The 23,643-nt window shown below is 44.4% G+C and overlaps 2 protein-coding genes across 2 annotated transcripts in view; one reads left to right on the forward strand and one right to left on the reverse strand.

Moving 5' to 3' along the window:
* The first annotated feature begins 426 nt into the window (after positions 1-426).
* fgf16 (fibroblast growth factor 16) lies at positions 427-5,337 on the forward strand. The gene is made up of 3 exons (XM_068715405.1): positions 427-799; positions 2,438-2,541; positions 4,749-5,337. Exons 1-3 carry the CDS (start codon positions 496-498, stop codon positions 4,992-4,994), a joined length of 654 nt encoding a protein of 217 aa, XP_068571506.1. The 5' UTR covers positions 427-495; the 3' UTR covers positions 4,995-5,337.
* A 2,654-nt stretch (positions 5,338-7,991) lies between these two features.
* The window catches only part of atrx (ATRX chromatin remodeler), a 29,048-nt gene continuing 13,396 nt past the window's right edge, over positions 7,992-23,643 (reverse strand). Inside the window, exons 24-34 of the mRNA XM_068714571.1 lie at positions 23,501-23,640; positions 23,055-23,205; positions 22,819-22,919; positions 21,897-22,005; positions 21,587-21,764; positions 21,314-21,505; positions 13,002-13,151; positions 11,295-11,411; positions 10,081-10,176; positions 9,796-9,924; positions 7,992-9,613 (exon numbers count right to left, since the gene is read on the reverse strand). Of these exons, the coding sequence (XP_068570672.1) occupies positions 9,383-9,613; positions 9,796-9,924; positions 10,081-10,176; positions 11,295-11,411; positions 13,002-13,151; positions 21,314-21,505; positions 21,587-21,764; positions 21,897-22,005; positions 22,819-22,919; positions 23,055-23,205; positions 23,501-23,640 (1,594 nt within the window). The 3' untranslated portion in view covers positions 7,992-9,382. The remainder of the gene's footprint in view (positions 9,614-9,795; positions 9,925-10,080; positions 10,177-11,294; positions 11,412-13,001; positions 13,152-21,313; positions 21,506-21,586; positions 21,765-21,896; positions 22,006-22,818; positions 22,920-23,054; positions 23,206-23,500; positions 23,641-23,643) is intronic.

Raw genomic sequence — 23,643 nt, forward strand, 5'->3', positions numbered from 1 at the left:
GCATTTTAATGCACCACAAACTGTTGCCAGAGTTTCCTGCTGAGAGGATGGGCGATGAGGTTTTATCAGACAGCCTCGGACCGCAAACAGAAGCGCAGAAGCTGTGAGAAGACACTGCTGGACTCGGATTCGCTCAGTCGGGAAGATAGATACGGCTTTCTACGTGAGCGGTGACAAGAAAGTACAGACAGCGGCATCATCGGTGGTAAAAGTTGGACTGAAAGTACACATTCAGTGAAGAAACTGATGCGCGTAAGAAGGGATGCCAGCCAGGCGTGGCTTGTGTGTTTGAATATCCAATGTGAGAATGCGTGGGGAGCATGTATATAATAGAGTCTTTCCATCTGATAAACAGAGATATCAAACTGATGATTATAGCAAAGGACGTCCAATAAACTGAGAGGACGCTGCCTATTTCGGAGGAGCACGGCGCGCCGGGTACGCTTTGGACTTGGTGTAAACTTTTCTCCCAGCTTGAACCACCGAACATTTTAAATGCCGTCGCTTAATTTGACAGCTGTGCACACGATGGCAGAGGTCGGGAGTTTTCTGGGGACACTCGACTTGGATTTACAAAGCTTTCCGGCACTCGGGAATATGCCTTTACCGGAGTCTCCAGTGGGCTTGAATGAGCGGCTGGGGCAGATTGAAGGGAGGCTGCAGCGGGGGTCGCCGACGGATTTCGGGCACCTCAAAGGGATCCTGAGGCGACGGCAGCTCTACTGCAGGACCGGCTTTCAACTGGAGATATTCCCCAATGGGACCGTGCACGGGACAAGACAGGACCACAGCAGATTTGGTGAGGCTATTTCTTCAACATTTTACTTTTTTAGTAAGTATGAGAATTTCTAAATATGGAAGATTATGTCACATAATTTGTCCATCTCCACTGACAGAAATAGGTCTAGTTTTTTTTCATTAATTAACCATCAACAACTTATCAAACACAATTATTGTTAGATACGTCTATGGCATCCAGAAATGTAGAGAAAACAATTATCAATTTCCAAAATGTAATTACAGTTCTGATATCTACTAACACTTCAGGTAGTGGGTGAAGTGAGTTTAATTAAGAGGCTTTTTCCTGTCGCACATCCCCAATGAATACTCATTCGTGCGTCACTGTCACCTGGCGCGCAGGAGAGCAGAGCCACACACCTTTTTCTGACAATCCCCGCTGCGCGTGGGGGGCAGGTGTCTCTCCTGAGGCACAAACAAGCAGTACGCGCGCGCGTCTCGCGGTCACAGTTACAACTAGCGCGCGCGCTCAGCTCTGAAGATTTGGTAATATTAATGTAAATGGAGCGAGGTGCGGCTCGCGGAAGAACGATAAACAAAACGAGGTCGGGGGGGCATATACGCACATGTCTCGCGCCTCATATCCATGCAGTCATCTCACAGGTGCGGGCCGGTCTCGCTCGCTGCGGAAAGAGCCGAATAACCCCAAATTAAAGCATGACCACTGCGGAATTCAGGGAAGGTTTAACGTTCAGACTTCAGCCAAAACAAGCCGGTTTACAGGGATGGGTGGTCCGCGTGTTTGTTTCTGGCTTCACTTAGTTTTTTCAAATGCAAGGTCTTTGTCAGAGCTGCAAGGAAGACATGGATTTGATTAGAGGGATATGAAACACACTCTTCACCCCACAAAAAAAAAAAAAAATTAGAGGGATCTTCTCTGTCATCCTCTGGCATCACATGAGGTCGGGGAGATGGGGACCAGGTGGCTGCACGCTGGCCTCTGCCAGCCGGCACAGCCAGCTGGATCCTCTGACTAACCTCTGCATCACAACAGCCAACAGCTTTTAATTGTACTGGTTGTTTCCCTGCCTTTGAAGTACATGTTCACTTTACTGTAACTTCCAGTGAGTCAGCATCCCACCAAACAACTTACGGACAACTTATGGATCTCAGCTCCATAAAAGTGGCTTCTCAGTCTCTATTAGTAGCTACTGGGAAGTCCCAAAAGACAGGTTGCAGACATTTATAGACACCCACAAACTTTTTGTGATTGATGTATGTTCTTAAGAGCAGACTTTTAAAAGCAAGCTATAAAATCAAATACATCTTTCTCTGATGCATCCAGTCCATGCATGTGTCTTTTCTGCTGCAATCAATGACAAAATGTATGTTATGTAGTGGCCTTAAAACAGCAATTTTTCAAAAGTAGAATGGAGATGCAAGCAGTTTTTTTAACATATAGGAATAATAGTGACTAAAAAGCCACATGGCAGGATTTATTGCGACAATGAGCAGCAAAGCAAAAATTAAGCTCCCAAAACCAGTCAACGGATGTGTAATTTTGACTGGTCTGCTGTCACACTTGTTGCTGGGGAGGGGTGTCTGTTTGTGGGCTTTCCTCACTATTTTTTTTTTTTTTAATATATATATATATATATATATATATATATATATATATATTGTGTGTGTTTGACCTCAGGTATCCTGGAGTTCATCAGTCTGGCTGTGGGTCTGGTCAGCATCAGAGGGGTGGACGTTGGACTTTACCTCGGCATGAATGAGAAGGGAGAGCTCTATGGGTCGGTGAGTCAAAAAACCTCCTCCTCTCATTTACAACTCCGCCCTCATCATGCAGCCCGGGGTCTCATTCACAACATGTCTGGCACTCGACACATGCAACTTGTTTTACAGTCACTCTCACAAAATGCAACTTTCTTTTCTCTTTTTTCTTCTTCTATAATATACGTCAGTACTGAGCTATCAAAAATAAGTTTTCAGGAGCAGTCTGAGAGTCAGTTTGTTATCAAGGTTCCCGTACGTGGCAGATGGGAAAACCACAGTGAGACAAAACAAATATGTTTCTTTTACAGGGTCTCACACTCTCTGTCACATACTTCCCTCTCCTGCGGCTTTCCTTCACTACAGGGAAATTAATAAAGAGAATAACTCCAATAAATAATGACCAAAAACAACAGTAGAAATGTAAAAAAAAAAACTTCACTTGTTTTTTTATGTGAAGGGATTCAAGGGAAAGCAGATTTAGCAGCTTTAGAGAGCAAACCAACCTCTTCATTTAGTTTTGAGATATGCAGAAATATTTACATATTTCCCTAAAGTGGAGACAGGAATGTTTGGACTCTGGATGTGTGTTGTGGGTGAATCTATTGGCGATTACCTCTCTGTGCGCAGCTGGACTCAAGTTTGGACTACGGCGTTAAGCACAGAAGAATATCCTGTGTTCGTAGTATCTAGAGAACATTTAGGTTCATGTCATCCTGGCTGACTTTCTGTCATTTGTGGATGGTATCTGGAGACATGGGAGAGAGGAAAGGGAAGAGATAAAGACAATGAAGGGGAAGTATGCAAGGGTTACCTGTATCAGGTGTCCCAGGGCAATACCTGAGGGCCTCTCAGGGCCCAGACTCCCAGAGGCTACTTTTAAGCACGGCCATTATGTTGAAAGTGCAGATATTGTTACCGCGTGCTATCAGAGTCTGGCATCCTGGAGCTTTGACCCTGGGGGAGGCGGAGGGGGTGTGGGGGGTTGATGGTGGGAGTCAGTGATTTGTGGGGGTGGGGGTAATTGCACACCTGACTGAGTCACCTGACTGACAGGGGGAGCTCCAGACACGTCTGTCTGGAGCTGAGAGGCCAGGAGGTGGAAGGGGGAGGGGAACAGGTAGAAGGGTGCTTCCGTCCCACAACCGCCAGACCTTGACAAGCTTTTGATCCAATGAGGTGGGTGTGTGTGTGTGTGTGTGTGTGTGTGTGTGTGTGTGTGTGTGTGTGTGTGTGTGTGTGTGTGTGTGTGTGTGTCTATTAGGATGGAGCTGGCCCAGTCATGTGCCCTCAGGGTTGTGTTTACAGACAACAGCTTCACCACATAGCCGCAGCCAAGCAGAGCCTGACAGCTCATCAACAAAATTGCTGCTGGAATAAAAACCGAGACTCTTGCAAAGAACACTTGCTAAAACTGTAACGTGCGCTAACGACAGAGACCGATCATGAACATTATCTTGCTTTGTAGAGAAGCCACATCGTACTAACCAAAAAAAACAAACTAGTCCAAGGTGGGAGAATGTGGGAGAGTGGGAGATAGCGACACCCTTCGAAAGGGGCTCACATTTGGCCTTTTGGTTCCTGGGTGATACCGCTGACTCGACTGAGGGTCCAACCCCTCTTGCTGCATGACTGACTGGTCTTGGCAGGAGAGCAGCTCCAGCACTGCTGTCTCTTAATGTTCTCACACACTCACTCAGCCAGCACACTCTCACCTGCTGAACCTGCAGCCATAGCTCACGCTGCTCTGTCAGTGTAGACCGAGGCTTTGAGAGCTGGTGTGTGTGTGTGTGTGTGTGTGTGTGTGTGTGTGTAACAGTGTGAGAGAGCGATGGAAGATTGTACGCCCGCTCGCTGTTGTTGCATCACAGGGAGGAGAATAGTTTTCCATGCACAACGAGAGGTTAACAGGTCTGAGGAATATGTGTGGGGCGTAAAGTGGAAAGCTGCTTGTAATGACTTCCCCTCTTTTGTCATAATGAGCAACCTGCCTTGATGAGTTTCTACGGGTTCATTTCAGTTTTCAGGCACAGTCTGCAACACATAAAGAAATACATAAAAGAGCTCATCAGGAAGAGAGGAATCTGGCATCATCCGTTTCATTCTCAGCTGCATTTTTTTTTTACGTCTATAAAATCATGTCTCTGTTGCAAATGTTCCTTCTTTTCTCACTCAGTGGCACACAAGCAGGACCTCAGTGATTGACTGATGTGTTGTTTTCTCTCCTGCAGAAGAAGCTGACAGCAGAATGCGTGTTCAGGGAGCAGTTTGAGGAGAACTGGTACAACACCTACGCTTCAACTCTGTACAAGCACACAGACACGGGACGCTTCTACTACGTGGCCCTGAACAAAGACGGCTCGCCCAGGGAGGGCAACAGGACTAAAAAACACCAGAAACTCACCCACTTCTTACCCAGGCCAGTGGAGATTGAAAAGATCCCTCAGGCGTACAGGGACCTGTTCCAGGACAGGTGACCAGTGCTTACAGTTGGAGAACTGATTACATTCAGAGGAACAGAAATTTTAAAAAAAGAGAAGAGGGAGCTAGTTGTTGTGGATATTTTGGACGTGGTACAGAACTGTTTACCCTCAGCTCCCCCTGACGTCACTCTGTTTGCGCCTCGGCCCACTGCCAAGCACTGACATAAACATTGTGCATGTTCCTGAATGTCGGGGGGGGGGGGGTTATCTTGTAAAACCACTGCATGGACATGGACCCCGCTGTGGGTTGATCAAAATCAGGTGGCGTGTTTTCTCAATAACCACTTTTTTAGAGGTAAATGCGTAGATACTGAAGCGACATGTGACGACAAATGGATTTGAGTAGCACTAAGCTGGGGGGGGGGGGGGGGGGGGGGTGAATGGCTGACTGTGAGAACACCAAGAAGGGACTTTTACGAGACCAAAATTACGGGGAGGACTGCAGATTATCATATTGTGCATTTGCCGTGCACTGTTAATTGTAAGAAAGTGCACATTCCACGTACACGGCGATAGATGGGAGAAGAAGAAACTATGTTCTACACGCATGTTAAGTGACAGGTCGGGATTGGTCAGGTACTAAAGAAGAAGAAGAATGTCTGTGAGTCAGAGAACAAACTGTTACAAGGCGACCTGGAGTTTTATTAAGTCGACTTCAAAATCAAAGATGAAAGAAGGGAATAAAATCTCTAAGAAGAATGTGTGAGAGATGAAAGAGCACTTACTGCACATCCCCAGTCCCAGCTGTGGGCTCACTCGGTCTCCCTTGTAATCATCGGAGTCTAACGATCTCATTCATCACATTGAAATAAAATATCAAGCGGCGTCGTGTAGGAATTGTATGCAAAACAAGCGACTAAGCTCGGGACAAAAGCACTTCTCTGACTGTGGTTGTAAAGAAATGTGATGGGCTTTTTAAAAAGGGTGGCGACTTGTAATGTTATCAGGAACATTACTAGAAATGCAAGCAGCTGAGGTGTACATATGGGCGATCCTATTTATGAGATGTACAATATATTTATTTTCTACATATAAAGTATAAATATAAATCTATATATTTATTTATTGCAAAGACTTTATTTTGTAATGAACTTGAAGTTATCTGGACTGTAGATTCTACTGAAATTACAAAAAAAACAAAAAAAAAACTGCAATGAACATGACAATAAAATTGTCCTGCTATTGAGAACTCATTGTGAGAGACTATTTTTGCTTGGATGAAAAAAATCTGATGTACCAATTAAAACCAGATATAGAATCTATGTGAATGTTGCATTTCTTTACTTTGATTTTCAGCCATGCTAGCTAGCAGGATGGCCAGTCGGGCTTTGGTCCAAACAACAGTTGGATGGATTGCCATAAAATCTTGTACAAATATTCGTGGTCCCCAGAAGACAAATCTAAATGATATTGGTGATCGTCTGACTTGTCCTTAAGCGCCACTATGAGGTTGACATTTGTGGTTTTCACCTGATAATGAACAGACCCAGTTTAGCGACATTAAAAAGTAGCTTTCTTTTGTCTGGACAAAAACGCTTTAGTCTTTGCTGATTAGTTGTAAGATAAAATGATGTAAGACCAATATTATGCTGCATGCTCATCGAGATTAAAATACCTCAAATGCAATAACTGCGTTTTCTCCTGCTCTCTAAAAGATGGAGGTAAAAAAATACAGCATTTTTTTTTCCCCAGAGGAGAACACAATACAATGCCATGCCAATTTGCCCTCATAAACCCTTTACCAAGTAATGTGCACAGGCCCTCTCTGTCTCCATACGGTCTTAGTCAGCCTACATCCACCGTACAAAATCAGATTCCTTATGCAACTGGATCCCGGCTCCTAATTGGCTTTACACATCAGCATGGGTTTAGCGCAGTGATTGGTTGTTCACTGCAGGGGCCTCACAGACTCCACTACAGACTTTTCAATGGACAGAAACAGCTGCCGGCTGCACAGAGAACCAGCAGGGATGTGCCTGCCGCAAACCTGGAGTGGTGGTAATCTGGGGCTGAGAGGGGATGGGATCAACATTTCAACATCTGCAATAGTTGTAATGTTTCTCCACTGGCAGATATCTGTAAGCTGTGAGAGCAAGCTCCCCTGGGGGGGAGGGAATGGAAAAGTCAAAGACATGCAGGGGAAAACCCTGGCAGACTGAGAAATGAAAACAATACCAGGAGAGGGAAAAATAGATGAAAGATTGAAGGGAGGAGAGAGTGGGACAAAAGGCACTTAGTGCTGTGGGAGGGTGTGAAATACAGGGACGCTGCCTCAGGACGTATCAGCTATCTGCCTTCCAACTGTTAGAGCGTTCTAAATTTTGGGGAAATATGCTTTGCTTTCTTGCAGGGAATTAGATGAGAAGATCAATACCACTCTCTTATCAGTATAAATATGAAGCTGGAGCAAGGAGACAGTTAGCTTAGCTTAGCATAAAGACTGGAAGCAGGGGAAACGGCTCACCTGGTTATGTTGGAAGGTAAAATAAAGCTGTCCATCTTGTATAAATCCTACTCAGAGCACTGAAATTTCCATTTTAGTCTCCAAATGTCCTGCTCTTGGTCCCAATTCTTTAATAATCAAATCAATAGGACCAATATGAAAAACTTGTATTTCGTGTGTCCATGTCCTGAAGGTTTAAAATACTGGCTGTAAACTACAACATCCCTGATATACATCTGGCTTGATTCCTTTGCTGAGTATCATTCCACAGCTCTCTCCACGCATTTCTTCTCATCTTCATCTGACAACAGTCTGATAAAAAGGCATAAAACGCCCCCAAAATACAGGAAAATATTTGGTTATCAGATATTTTTAGGCCCTTAACTACCAATATGTGTATCAGCTTTCAGACATGTTTTCATACAGGTGTATAAAACCGTTTGTGTTGCTAACCAGAAAGACCAAATCTCCCACCAACATTCCTCTTAATACATTCAGTCAGTGCCGAGGAATGCATAGAATACAAATGACTCAAACACAGGACTTGCTCATCCTTTTGGTCACTTTATTAAATGTTATATTAAATACTTATCAAGATAATAGCAGATCAGATTCATGGCAAATAATGTTGGTGCATTTGCTAACACAAAAACATTCTTAGAGGGCAAAAAGGTTTCTTTACGTTTATGAAATACACCTTGTGCAAACACAGGAGCCAACTAGAGACAACATCTCTTTGTGAGAAATGTACATATTCCTCTGGATTAACAGCTACACCAGTTTAAGCATTTAGAAGCAAAAATGTGCCAAAGTAGAATACAGATAGTCTGGGTGCATGCCTGCTGGGACTAGTGTCCAGAAGGCATTTCTCACAAAGCAGAGGACACAAATCAACCAGATATAGAATAAGATTTCCTTCTTTACTCCATCAGATCCACCGGGAAAAAAAAACACATAACTCGAAACTTGACAGACGACGTAAAGGGAAAACATTTGGGCCCTGTGATATCTGGCTGAACTGGTTGTGCTCTGTGAGACCCAGTCACTCACCCAAACTTGGGATCAACACAAGTGGAACATAAGCAATGAACAGGACGCACAGTGCTATGCTAGACAACACGTGACAATGAGAATGATGTTACAAAAAGGTCATAGGAAACCGGGCAGGCAGTTTTGAACAACACAAGCATTCCATTACCATGTTCAGTGACAACTAATGTAAACACTTAAAAGCATAATAGAAAATATTCTCAACCAAATCTCAAATCTTTACAGAGCTTTTTTTTTTTTTAGGAAATGAATATAAGGCCATATTTTTTTTATGCTTTTGTTGACTTATCAATTTCTTCTAACCTCTCCAAAAAAGAGCAGGACTTAGCAGCACCATCAGCGGTCTGCTTTGTTAGAGATTGGTGAAGGAATCTACTGGGGCTAATAATCATTACATCAGTGAGTCCCGTCACCGACGACACTGGTCCCACTCAGGTTTACCTCGGCATTTAAAACAGTATAAAAAACTGAATTCAAACCATAAGGACACCCTCTTTTACGAGAAAAACAATACAATGCTTAAAGCACTGGGGGTAAAATTTGTCTTTAAATACATGAAAAATGAAGATATAGAACTTGAATAACATTAAGGCGGTATATACATTTTCTTCCTGTTGAAATGCCTAATTGACCACTTTTCACACAGTCATTTATACACTATATTCCACCTCCTCTCAGTGAACTACAGAATAAAGAACTGAGAGTCTATCCCACGTGAGGCCCCAGTGGACAGCAGCCTAGTTTCAAAACTACTCCACCCTCTCTGCTTGGTGCACCGGATTGAGCTCTGAGCGGTGGTGTCACAGTGCGTTTGTCACAGAGAACTGGGCCAGCTAGCTGACTGGGGGTGGGGGGGTGGGGGGGGGGGGGAGATGTGGGTCCCTCTGGCCTACAGGCCCTTGGAGGGCCCAGGATTCTTGCCCATGCCTTGAGGGGCGCCCAAGCCGTGGAGCTGCTGGTAAAGCCCCACCAGGTCCATCTGACTGAGCCCGCCGCCTCCCACTCCCATCATGCCGTTCTGCATGGCCAGCTGGTTCAGGTAGTTGGCCTGGTTGGCCATGGCCAGCTGCTGCTCCTGCACCTTCCTGTTAGTCATCAGCTTCTGCACGTACATCATCAGCTGGACAGACACAAGCATAGAGGGACAGGTCAAGTAACTACAGCAAGACAACTAGAATTAAATTTGTAACATGTGAACAATCAAGATACCCCATGTCCAAAGTAAATGTGAAGATAGGTCATGGTGTTCATAGTACTGATCATACAATAACATTTTCTAACGTATACATATGTCCTTCTTACCGCCTGTTGCCTGGTGAGGACTTCCCGGTACACAGCTTCCCTGCGCTTAATCTCCAGCTCCACACTGGCCTGGTGACCCAGAGCCAGAGACTGGACCTGACTCTCTGTGAGTGCTGGGTTCTCCTTCCACTGTGGGGAGAGAGGGGAGCCCACACATGTTAACCTCAACCACCATAAACTATAAATCACTACACTTGTATACAAAAACGTGACCTCATTAAAAGGCACTTCTGTGGGACAAATAAAGATTCCTCTCTAAGAAGACTTATGAACTATATCACTCACCAGTCTGGCGATTGTATCTTCCAGTGACTCTCGTGACACAGTCTTCAGCGAATTTGTTGCTTCAATGACTTTCTGTCGTCCCTGGTTTATAAGGTCCTAAAGACAAATGGGAGGACTGGTTAGCTTTTCTCATTTTTACCAAAAAGCAATGGATACATAACTGTGGCTATTAATAGAAAAACATTTTCTAAGAGTTAACACATTATCAGCCTGGCCAATTATTGTCTTCAACATTCATGATCAGAATCGTTTTTTTTCTCTTTCAAATCCTATTGTCGTTAAAATTAACGTATTTTGAAATGTGCTACTCTAGCTCTGTTGCCTCATTAAGTCTGTAGTCTCCACTCTGTAGTCTCACAAAGTTGCAAAAATGCCCGGTGTTTCCAGTGGAAACATTCTTACTTTTAAAATCTTTTTTAAAAATGTAAAGAGGTGAAGATGAGGGTAGAAAAGAGCGTGGAGATACCCGGCATCTGTTGGCCATTTTGTGCAAAAAATACACTGGGCCTCGTATACATTGCTGGGTACCGGTTTCAGTCATGCTGCAATATCTTGGTTGAATTGTCAATTTTAAATTTGCTTACATGGCATGACAACAATGGTGGAATGAACTTCCCACTGACATCAGGACAGCAGAGTCGCTGCCCATCTTTCGGCGCAGGCTGAAAACCCACCTCTTCAGGAAGTTCTACCCTGAGCCTTCCACTCAGTACTTATTGTATTCATACTAGCTTGTTGTACTTGTACTTTGGCTCTGAGTTATGCTCTGATTCATGCTCTTAGATGCTTGTTTGGAAAAGAAGACGTACTTATGACTTCTGGTGACTAGTAGTTCTTTTGATTACCAATGTTGAATGCACTTATTGTAAGTCGCTTTGGATAAAAGCATCTGCTAAATGACTGTAATGTAACAAGAATTGAAGTCAGCAGACAGTATTTTTACATTTCACCGTCCTCATTGAAAAACACATATTCTTGGAACGTTTATCCGTTCCGTTGTTCAGATGTGCCACAGTGTATAAATAGCTGCTGCCCCAGACACGGCGTATTACGAACTGCTGGTCAGAGGAGCGGGGCAGAGCCAGGAGCGCCGGCTCAGAGACTGTTGTCACAATTAGCAGTTGGGACTGAGGAATTTGGGGCGCCATGCCGTGGGGGGAAGGAGGGGGGAGGAGTGCGAGGCAGGAGAGGGGCATGTGGAGCTCATTACTTACCTCCAGCTGCTGGTTGGTCATGTTGGCCAAAGCCGCTATGTTGAAGTTGAAGTAGTTGGAGTTGCCCATGTCCATCTGGGGGTATGCCGACTGGTAGTTGTTCCTCATGAACACACCCTGAGAGATGAAAGACGGAGACAGAGGGGGGAATTCAAGAGAAGAGCAGGATTAGTGCATTTTGATTGGACAGGTGTTAAGAGCCACCAAGGGCATGATGGGAGAGGCTATGTGCCACCACTGAGTTTGACCTGAGACGACAGATCACGTCAACCTGAGGTAAACAGACTTGTCCCAGTAAAGGCCAGCAGGATGCTGATGTTTGTGTGTAATTGAGCTTCTGCTGCAGATGGTTTTCCTGTGCCCTGTAATCTGGCCATCCGGTATGTGTGTGTGTGTGTGTGTGTGTGTGTGTGTGTGTGTGTGTGTGTGTGTGTGTGTGTGTGTGTGTGTGTGTTGGGGGCCAGTGGGGGGGAGTTTTGGACCTGGTCAGATAGACAGGTGTTCAGGACTAAACAGTACAAAACAACCTCAAAAACACAACACACACACACACACACACACACACACACACACACACACACACACACACACACATACACACAAACGCAGAAACACACTCACTTTTGCGTTTGCTATTAACAAGCAGCCACTCTTGGACCTTAGCTGCAGTCTCAGATGCTCTGCAGACTTCATACATCTTCAGACAGACACAAAATCATTTCCAAAACCAAAAATTTATGACATGAGCCTCTCTAAGCTCTGTACCGAGCTGAAGTCATCCCGGTGAGGTCGAGGGCTCCCGGGTTCAGTTTAGTTTTGGGCGCCTGATCATGTTCTCACAGTTTTTCCCATTTCCTGAGTTGAAAATCTGATATTCATACACATAGCTTTTCCTGGCCACTGTCGGCCAACCCTTAAGTTGTGAAGACATTAGCAGAGGCCAGGTTACTTTCCAGTTGTTTCTCATACAAAGCTCAGAGTATACAACGTGGCTACTTGTGCATCTTTAGTGCACAAGTAGTACATTAGCAAACGTACAGATTGCAGTGATGCAAAGGCAAAGATCTCAGGTGACTGGGAAACCTCTGTTCTCTTGAAAAGCAGAGGAGCTCTGAGTGGAAAAGCCGCTTAAGGCACACAGAGGGCAGAGGAGGGAGAGTGTGTTGGAAAAATAATCATTAGGGTGAATTAGAATCTAGGATTACACAGGGAGGGGGGGGGGGGGACCTGCTCCTGGTCTCTTACAACATCAACCATGTCTCCAAATAAACCCCACTAATTGCTCATTGATTTGTCTCACCAGAAGGAGGAGGGGACAATGGGGGAGGAGATGGAGGAGGAAAGGGGAGAGAAGTCCCTCAGGTCGGTGGACCTGCGTACACTGTTTGGACAACCTCTCAGGGATTTGAATAGTGGATCTCTAGTTTGATGGTGGTCAAAATGACAATCACAGCAGTGGGGAGGTTAGCCCTGTCATCTGCTCTAAGTGATGAAAGGATTGTAGAGATCCAACACACACACACACACACCTTGACGAATAACAGCGGGGCCTCGCTTAGCTCACCTTGCACTTTGAAGTCAATGATTTGGAGAATGATGGACACGAGGGCTAAATGCTGCACGTGTGTACCTTTGATTAAGGAACTGGTGGATATGCTATACGTGTGTGGCATGCACGTCTGTCTGTTGTTTTTTGTCCTCGCCTACCTTTTTCTCTGCTTCATACTCGGCCCAGGCAGCCTTGCGATCCTCCTCGCTCAGGGCTTCTGACTCTGTGTGTTCCAGCAGGGAGTCGTGCTCATGGTAACACACAATCTGGTCCTTATTGTTCTGCAGCATCTCGGCCAGGAAGGGGTCCTACAGCAGAATGATGACACAAAGACAGAAAGGGTCACGGTGTGTTTAAAGCATAGACTGTATATAAGAAGTGGACGCAGTCATCGTGACATCACCCATTGGTTTGTGGCCGTTTTGAAGCCTCGAGTTCGGCAATTTTGCAGTCGCCATCTTGGATTATGGCTGTCGCCACCTTGTTATTTTTTGCTACCGATAAACGGAAGTTACCATAGTTGGAATGCAGAGGAGTGACGTACTGACGGCGTACACGGCTCTAGTAGTGGCAGCGACCTGTCAATCACAGTAGGCCCGCCCTAAAGCATACTCTGCTTTATGGTCTATTTCACTCTAAAAGGAACCATAATTTATTAAATGATCATCATGCTGTATTGAAGAAGACTTGAAACTAGAGATTGAGACCATAAACTCATGTTCACAATGTTTACTGAGGTAATAAATCAAGTGAGAAGTAGAGTCATTTTCTCATAGACTTCTATACAATCGGACTTCTTTTTGCAACCGGGGGAGTCGCCCCCTGCTGGTCAGTATGCATGTTTTAAGACACGTGGCCTCCCTCGGCAGAACCGGAGGTTGCAGCCTGGTTTAATGTCCTCATTGGGACAAGGAGAGATGGCTCTGAAGGAGAATCTAAGTAATGGCGGTTACTGTATATTTATTCGTTCATGACGTTATGCTTCACTTAGTAAATATGCCACCAGTAACGTTACTCAAGTAAAACGGGACGTTTTGTGTGCAAGAAAAAGCACATACCGTCACTGATCTGTCTGGCTAACGTTATGCCGCTAATGGCAGCACATCAATTTAAGGACAGGTTCCCCCCCAATCACTTTAACTGAAAGCGCATTAGGAAGTGATTTCTAAATCGCCAGTATGAACAACTTTGGGTAAAACTGCCCCTTTTTAACACGGGACAAATACCACAAAGAACAACCGTCACGTTCTACATGTGAAAGTGCTAAAAAATTTTATTCAGCAAATTCGTAGACATAGATTGGCAAGGTCTCTCTCCCTACATGTCTGAGCCTTCCCTTCCTCCAGAGCAAGTAATCGATCTACCTTGTGCCAACATTTTTACTGCCCCGGATATTCTGTATCATAGCAACCAGACTCAACCAACGCTGTGACAGCTCTACCTGAGACGCACATAAACTTTTTAACGTGGAAAAATGATTTTAGCTCAATACATAGGTGGATTGAAACCCAACTCAAATTTCTCGATGTGTGCCTCAATATTTCCTCTCAAGACTTTAAATTGTCATTTTAAAATCAATTCAGTTAAAAAAAATTCATTAGTAGTCAAAAGTAGAAAGAAGACAGGAAATGAGGGATAAAAAAAGAGAATGACAAAGATCCCCAAAATGAACTACGGATGTTGCAACCACAGTACATGCGTGTCTCAACAACTGGGCAACATTGCTTTGGTTTAAAGAGCAACAAGATTTTAGTTCTGTATCCATCCTGCACATAGCAGTTTCACGTTCATATTAAATAATGAGGCACCAGTTAGATTGTGTACACCTGCATTGTTACTGCAACAAACACCACAAATAGGTCACCAAGACCTGAACACACAAATCCAACCTCATCTCGCTTCTAATGTTTGGATTTTAGAGAAAAAAAACAAAACATCAGACTTCCCTGTAAGGAGGATTAGAAGGACCTGAAGAATCAACCACATAAAACTAAACCACATAAAACTAAATAAACAAACAAGTGAAGTTTCTTTCTCTGGCTTCCATGACTACAGTGTTATTGAAAAACAATACCTGAGTAAAATTAGGAGAGCTAGACCAGGCTCTGCTCACGCAAACATGGTTTAGATTTCTCCCCCTGCAGCACGTTTGCTTTTCTTTGTCTTGAATTTACATTAAGCTGAACCTTTGCAATCTGGAAACATCGTTATACAGAAGTTGCATCATTAACCTCCACCCCGGCCAACTCACAGACGGGCTCTGCTTTCCTCTCTTCATCTCACTTTGAACTGTGACAATTAGTGAGGCGTTGTTAACTAAATTAATCATAGATGTCGCTGGTATTAAAGGAGGAAAAAAAGAAACACCAACACTAGAAAATTAAGCAGTGATTGCAGACCTCTATTGAATAAACTGAAAATAAACACCAGACAGAGGGAAACTGGATCCCTAGAATAAGGGGGGGGGGGGGGGGGTGAGCTGCACTAAAATAGAAGAACTTATTTTTAGGTCTTACAACTAGACAGTGACAGATAAGGTGGCTAAAACAGGCAGGAGCAGCACACTTGCACACCTACATACTGAACCTGATGATGCTCCTCACTGACGCATGTTGATGTTTCTCTGCCATCACACTCAATCAGGACAGAACCAGGCCACCACTGAACAACCAGACATTTCGGAGCAGCAGCACTGCAAGCAATTCAACTGCTGCTTTGCTCTCTAATTAGGGTATAAAAGCACACAAGAGCCCGTTGGCATCAATCCTGTTCTTTTCTGCCAACACAGGTGAGCAACAGGTCACATAAAGGCCACCGTAGATGCCAGCATAGGAAACGGCAGAAATTGTTACGATCGCATCGTTTGACAAAGTTCAAATCTGACTCTGCGGTGACAATAACGATAATAAGATGACTAGTCAGTTCCCCATAAAAGATACCTTGCCTGTTGTCTGGTCTGAAGTAGGAGAGGGTTGGCAGGTACTTTTGACTACGACACAAAAACAAACAGCCCTCTACGTCACTGAATTAGAAACTTCCATCGCTTGAAAATGATAAACCAATTGCTGCAATATTTTTTTCAGCTTGCAGTTGATTCCTAATTAAACAGATTGAGCTGTATTCATTTTAAAATCAGGTAGAACTACAGCCAACAGACACAACGCCACAACAAGAACTGGCAGCTTCTCCATAAACATCATACTGTGAAAAATACCCCAGTTGCTCACCTCATCTGTAAAAATCTTACTAAAGTCAGACTTGGTAAAAAAAATTTGGTTAATGCTGTAGTTTACTGTTAACTACTAACATTTAAACTATGTATGGAATGAAAGCTGTGTGTAGGTTGTATTCAAATGCATGAAAGAGGAGCACTTTTGACTGTGCACCTGGTCACGGGTCAGTGGAGCTGCAGGTCAAATGACAGTACAGATGCTCACACTGGAACCCAGTGCATTCTGGGATACCCGGGTAATCCCCCACCAGCAAAGGCTCTCGGGTGGTCCGGTCCTTCTCCTTTACCAGTGTGCTAAAAGTGTGTGCGCGTGTGTCCTGAGCCAGCACTAATGACAGTAGGTAAACTGACCTGGGCTATTGTCATCCTTATGGAGCGACACGTTGAAGCCTCCCACTTTACTGCAGGGGAGGAGAGAACGTCAGAGATGCTGGGTGGGCAGACGCTCCGACAGAAAGAGGGAAACTACCCCCTTCAACTTGACTCTGTATTTCTTACCCCTCTTACAAAAACATGGGGAGCAGCACGACTGAGGATAAGCTCTAGACTCGCAGCTAAGACCAAAGAATCTCAGCAGCTTCAGTCTCAATGATGGCTGATAATCTTCTGTCTTGACTCTAAACTGCACTTTTGTGCAAATAGAATGCCTTTTATTCAACAAAGGGTCTGCAAACGTGCCATCAAGTCTTGACTTCAGCCGACTGCTAAACAAAGCAAAAATAAAGTGTCAGCAGAGAAAAAAATATATAATTAGTATACTAATCACACAAGGCATCAGACACTCATGACATTCACCACAGTATGAAATCCTTTCCATTGAGAGAACAATTTATTCACTCCTTCAGCCAATTTCTTGTATACATTATGAAAATGTCTAAACTGCCAGCAGTCCATAAATGATGTAAAGCAGTTTTCAAACTCAGCAGCTCTCACATCAAAAAGATGAAAACTTGGGAGTCAACAAAAGTGGGCCTCATGTAGACTTTACAACTTGGCACGTGCACCGACGTGTACTCTACCAATAGACTTTAGGTGACGCTTAACTGTAAAAGGTCTGATGCAATTAAAGAGCCAGGGTTTTTGGCATCCATATCAAATATTTTCTCGCGCTGAGAACATTCTCAACCATGTTAACCCAATTTCCTGCACCTAAACAGCCACTTATTGTGCAGAGACTGCTTTAACCGTGCTTCTACAGCCATGGGTCTATTTCTGTCACTGCCACAACAATAAACCTCTACTTTACAGAGAAAAACACTACAAAGAAGGAATTAAATGTGCAAGTGTGAAAGTTGGGGAGATGGGATAAAAAACATATGAAGAAGAAAATCAGCCTGAAAGTGGCAAAGTGACAGAAACCCCCACTCGTCCGACTATAGCAACTAGTTACTTGTGTTGTCCAGGAGTTTCTGAATGTATTCAAAGCGTCTGTCACTGCCAAAAACTGCTTTTGACGGACAGGTGCGTTAACCATAGCAACAGTGGGGGACAAAACAGGATCCCGACAGCAGGAATGTGAGTGGCTGAGATATTTGTAATACCTAAACATAGCATGTCAAAACTCTCTCTCGCCCAGCAGCACACCAATGATACACATAACCCTACTGGCCCGCTCTTAACAGTTTCTCAGAGACGCACTCAACTACAGGCGCTGTGCCCGACATCAGGAGGCCCCTAACCTCAGGACCACGCTGTCTTTACACCCTCCAGGACCTGCATACAAGTCACGGGGTTTATCTAGCTGTCAGTCAATTAACAAAGAAACAAAATCATGCATGTCACAAAGGGCTAAACAAAGACAATAAACATAGCACATTCCTATAAAAACAAGCCTCAGCTAGCAGCAGCAGTAGGGGGGTGTATTCCTACAAGAGCTCGCTACCAGGACCAGCCAGACGAAGCTGGACGGGCAAGTCAGGGGGGATTCACAGAGAGTCCATTAGAGCATAACAATGGAACTTTACTGGGAGGCGAAAAGTAAAAACAGAAAAAGGAAATAATTTTGTGGCTAAATCTTAAGTGAGAAGCAGGCTGTGCACTAGTTGTAGTTGATCACAAGGTGTGGGAGTGGAGAGGTGGCGAGGTGTTGTTCCCTATTGACTGGCCAGGCTTATAGTTGCCAGGTTCGGCTGTTTCTCATGAGATGTGCTACAGACTAAGGGCCGCATTATGCTTTAAAATAAGTGGTTCATAAGTTGTGATTGTTTATAGCTGCTACGAACGGGCACACTGGAAGGCGGGGTGAAAAGCCTGCCGTCATAGAGAGGGGGAGATCCAATATTGCTTAAATGCGGATATAATGCCACACAGTTTCAGACAGACAGTCTCTTCTGGAGGGTATTCACAGTATCTGCACAAATGAAAAGTGACAGAAATAGTTAATAAGAAAAGTAGAGAGAGAAGTTCAAACCCCGGCTACTTTCTCAGCCCTGCACAGCTGGCCAATTAGGACGCAAAGTGGGTGTGAATGGCGAATTGTTGGTTTCAGAGAGGATAAAGATATGGGTCGGATACAGAGCCCCAATTTCAATGACGGAAAGGTGTGAGGGGATATCAGAAGGTGTGCGATCATCAGACAACTCCGGAGTATACTGCCGACTTAAGACCCATCAAAATGTAGGCATCTTTGTAGGGCTTCAGTTCAACAACACTGTCGACTGCATTTCTAAGTCCATTTTATTATCTTGTGATGCGTTTCACTTTTTTCTGCTCACTGACAATAAAAACATAAAAACAGCATAGCTAAATAAAATCGGCAACAAACGGTACAAACAACCCCCACTTCACATTACGAAGTTCAACAACCATACAGAGATTCATCTTATACGAGCCAGAGACACCGATATCTCCAAAGGCGGTAGTCTGAGACCAGAAAGCAGGAAATGCTGGGCCATGGCAAGATGAGGGTGGGGAGCCCAGAAAACAAATTTACAAAACTTTCAGCACAAAATAACCCCCGTGATCCACTGAACATCATGGACTGGTATATAATGCTGATATAGAAAGCTTTGAGGATTTTTTTTTTTCCAGGTCAAAGTGACTTCCTACCCCTAATGAGACAAGCATGGTGTGGCTTATTGCTCCAGTCTGCACTGTGGTTCGAGTGCAGCCTCCCCACAGCCCTTCAGCGTACCTGACGGAGCCTAACGACCACTGCAGCCATCACCTGCTGAGAGCACAGACACTGAGCTACGCCCACAGCCTGCCAGCTTGACCCACAAAAACACAGAATGCAGCAACATTTGTAAAGAACGCTGCAGAGTTGTTTCAAAAATTGGCCAAAAACTTTAGTGGTCCCATGCTAGTTGGACGGGACAAGTGTGATTAACTAGAAATGGGTGGGTGGGTGGGTGGGTGGGGGGCTCAGGATGGGTGGGGAGTCAGAAGTCTCATGTCTGGGGCTGCGAGGACCTTCTTTGTCATTAGGAGGAAGTGCTCCTGCTTCCTTTGTCTCCAATTAGTTTTCTCTGAAGAGTGCAGAGACATCTTTAAGAGAGGGGTTTAAATAATGACCCTTCATCATGCAGGCTAGGCCAGAGGGAGAAAAAAACAACTTTACCGAGCTCGCTTTGAACATTCTGAGAGAGTGGCGAGTTAGGCCAACAGATGGTGTAATGGTGGACGGGGAAGAGAGTGAGGACATCAGTAAGGACTATGGGGAGGAGAGAGAAGATAACCATGGCAGGATATTGGCAGGTAGTAGACATAAAGGGGGACCGAAGAAGAGGTAGGTGATAGAGAATCTAAAGAGCTTCTTTACTACAAGGCTTTACACAAGTAAAAGATGGGACCAAAAATAAGTGCTTCTTAAGCGTAAATATCAAAAACTGCCTTAGCGGCCTGTGTGACCCCAGCTTTAGAGTAATATTCCCCGTCTGGAAGGGAGAACAGCACTTCCCAGTGAGAAGAGTTGAGAAGAAGTACAAAACTCTCTCTGCCGTGGCTCCGATCATTCTCTCCTTCTGTGCAGAGCGCTGTTGGCTGAAAGTGATGGAGGGCGTCTGACTCATCTTCACATCATTCCAGACGGCAAATTCCTTCCGTACTACTACAGCCCTGCTGCCACATCATAGTTAACCCCGTGGCCAAAACAGGTCAGCTTGTTAAAGAGCTTGTCAGCCTCTCCGTCTTTAATACTGTGTCACATAAATGTCACCGGGCTCATTAAAAGATCATACACATCTAACAGGCCGCGGCTCAATGAACACATCTTTCCTCTCGAAATCTCATACTGTGCTCCGCTGCACAGCGAGTAGAGCTATTCCTGGTTTAAAGGAATATGGATGGTGAGAGCGATGATATCGGCTGCCGGCTGAGTGGATCCATGCAGCGCTCCTACCTGTTAATGCCCATGAAGGGGATAGCGGGAAAGATCTTTTGACAGTGGAAATGGAAAACAGATTTTCCATCAAGGTGCACCGAAAGGCCTCTCGACTGTCCGTTGAAAGAGCGAGCGAGTTTGATACGCAGTGTTTCTTTTCACCATTCTGTTTACAGCTTTCAGGTCAAACCAAAACAAAGAGTTAAATGATGATGATCTGAATAAGCTCAGGGAATGAAAAAAAAGGGAAGAAGTGGGAAAGGATGGGAGTATTTCAAAGATCAACAGAGAAGTAAAAAGACAGCAGGGAATTAATGAAAAAAAGAGGAGTGCAGGTTTATAACGGGGCAGAAGCAGTGTTGCAATGAGAAGACTATTTAGTAAATAGCAGTAAACACACAGATCTTTGCAGCTGTGCGGGGTTGGATGGCCCATGTAAGGGCTGTGTGTTCTTATTAAACCCCAGGGGGCCCAAATAGTGACACAGCACCTACATTAAGGGGAGAAAAGGTGAGCGTTGGATTATGAAAGGAAACGGATCCCGGACAGGTCAAGTTGGATACAAGCTGGCATTGTGTTTATCCCTGAAGTTTATCACAGAAGTGCTGAACTTCAAAAAGGAACAACATACTGCTTGGTGCAAGTTTGGGAAAAACAAGCTTGGCATTTAAACTGGCATTCTGTGCCATGTTTGTTGAAGGGGAAATATTTTACTACTGTTAATAGGTTTCAGCCTTCTATTCTGCATTTCCTTGGGGGATCAGTCTAAAGAAAACCATGAAATCTCAGTCAATGGTTCGTCAAAGCCCAATAAGATGTTGGATTTATTCAAAATGTAATGTAAAAAATATGCTCGGTCCAACAGCGAATTGAACAATTTAAGAGCATACATGGCATATATGTATGTACATGTTTACCTTAGGGAGCATGGGTGTGGCTTTCTTGCTCTTCTTCCCTGAGGGGTCATCCAGCATGTCTGGCTCAAAGGTGTAGAGCTCTGCCAGCTCCACACCTGTGAAGTGCCTCTCAATCTGCTGCTGGTCCACCACCCGGAAGGACAGAGACTGTTTGGTTACCTGCCGGTCATAAATCTTCTCCTCCATTGTACCCTGGAAGAAGAGGATACAATGAGAAGACAGCCAAGAAAGAAGAATTACAGCTTAAGTACCAAAACGGGTTGAGAAGCTCACCTGGGCCAGGAACCTGTACACAAAAACGGTCCTAATCTGACCAAAGCGGTAGACCCTGAAGATACTCTGGATGTCGTAGGAAGGGTTCCAGGAGGCGTCAAAGATGATGACCCTGTTGGCTGCCACCAGGTTGATACCGAGAGAGCCGGCTCGCGTTGAAATTAGGAACAAACGACCTCTGGGAAGAGAGAGCGTAGAGTTAGTGCTTTTAAATGCATGATGAAACCATTTTCATTTTAAGCATCAAACATTTGGTAATTTGCCATTATTATTGTTGTTCTGTGTTGCTTAAAATTAAACAGTATAATACCTGATGTTAGTGGTGTCGTTAAACTCTTCAGCCCACTTCTTCCTGGTGGTGGCGTTGGTGGAGCCGTCCAGACGATAGTAGTCAATGTTCCTGAACCACTTGCCTTCACCTTCACAGACATATTACAGTTAAGAAATCTTATACGGCTGCTCATCATCTACAGCTATGCTTCACAAAACCTTCAAAACCACACGTGTCACCATCAACTTGGCCTTTTCCTTGACAAAAAGACTTGGTTTGGGTATTAGTAGACAGCGGATAGACTGTTGTGTTGGTTAGAGGCCAGCCGTGTTTAGCTTTCAAGATGGCCAACCCCCTACCAGCCTTCATAACCAACATGTCAGTATGTTTCCAATTACGGCACTGTGATCTTTTCATTACAAATTACAAACCCTTGAGCAAACATTTTTTTGTAGAATAAAAAGTCAAGGTCTAATCATTTTCAAAATGAAAGTAAAAACAGCTGCTGGAGTTTAATTAGGAACATGACCTTACACCAGCGGCGGTGAGTGTGTGTGTGTGTGTGTGTGTTTAAGGGTAATAAGCACACCAGCGTGTACAAAAATACATGTTGCATGAGGTTTCTCTTACAAGTGTGAAACCTGCATCTCCATATGAAAATACTTCTCCAAAGCTAATGTTAACGGGGGGTTTTTATATCTCACACATAGTTGAGTCAGTTCAAAGACAGTGTAAAACCACAAAAGTGAACCGTGAGACACAACTGGGCTCCACAAGATCCATAAGTCAGTAGCTGGCTTAGAATATTGAAAATTGCTGTATGTATTTTAGCACATCATGAAACCAAAAGCAACCATTCAAATCATGACATTAAAGAGGGAAGTTGATCATAGGCGTACGGTTAACACATGGACTGTGTACAATGAGAACTTCTGGAATTAGAGGCCCTGCAGACATTCACCTTTGTATGGAGAGACTTTTTCATCATCTTTAGCTCTGCAAGCCAGCTCCAGGAAGTCCTCGATCAGGTCCAGAGAGATGAGAGACTGACTGAACACCAACCTGATGACGAAAGAGGACAGAAGATGCACCAGTGTCACTTCACCAAAGCTACAGGTCCCTCTGATTAATCCAAACACTGTATAACATAAAAGGCTAAAAAAGGATATTATTTGCATGTAGAATACAGACACTTACACTTTTTCGTCCAATTCCTCTGCCATGCGCAGGATCTCAAACAGGAGCGTCATCTTCCCAGAGTGCTCCAGGATCTCGGCGTCGGCGTCAACGACAAACTCCTTGTGCCAGTCGTGAGTGGGACTACCTGGTGTTGAGCTAGCGGGCCGGGCTGTTTGTGATGCACGGATTAGTTACAGGTTAGTCTTTATGCAGTCTGTATTGTCTCACAACACACTTCAAGGCATCAAGCTTACAATACAGAGCTTTACTATTACATGTTCCTCTGCTGTGCTACAGCTGCAGTATGTGCAGATGTTAGTTGCCAAAACAAGAATGTCATTAATTAAATTCTTTGTAATTTCAGTGAAGTTCCTAAAACCTGCTGTCTTGATTTTAGTTTACGTTTACGTGTTTAAGAGTAATCATTCTGAGCAGATATTCCTGTATGTGTGGAACAAACTTACGTTCTTCTACAATCTCTGGTCTGCTTCGACTCTCTCCGTTTTTGCCCCGAGAGCAGGTGTTCCACTCCTTGATGACCTCCACGTCATCACTGTCCGAGTCATCAGAGCCTCTCTTTTTTCCCTTCCCTTGCTTCTTTTTCCTA

The sequence above is a fragment of the Cebidichthys violaceus genome, unplaced genomic scaffold (assembly GCF_023349555.1).
Source record: "Cebidichthys violaceus isolate CVI_PGR_0920_01 unplaced genomic scaffold, fCebVio1.0.p SCAF_2, whole genome shotgun sequence".
NCBI classification, from domain to species: Eukaryota; Metazoa; Chordata; class Actinopteri; order Perciformes; family Stichaeidae; genus Cebidichthys; species Cebidichthys violaceus.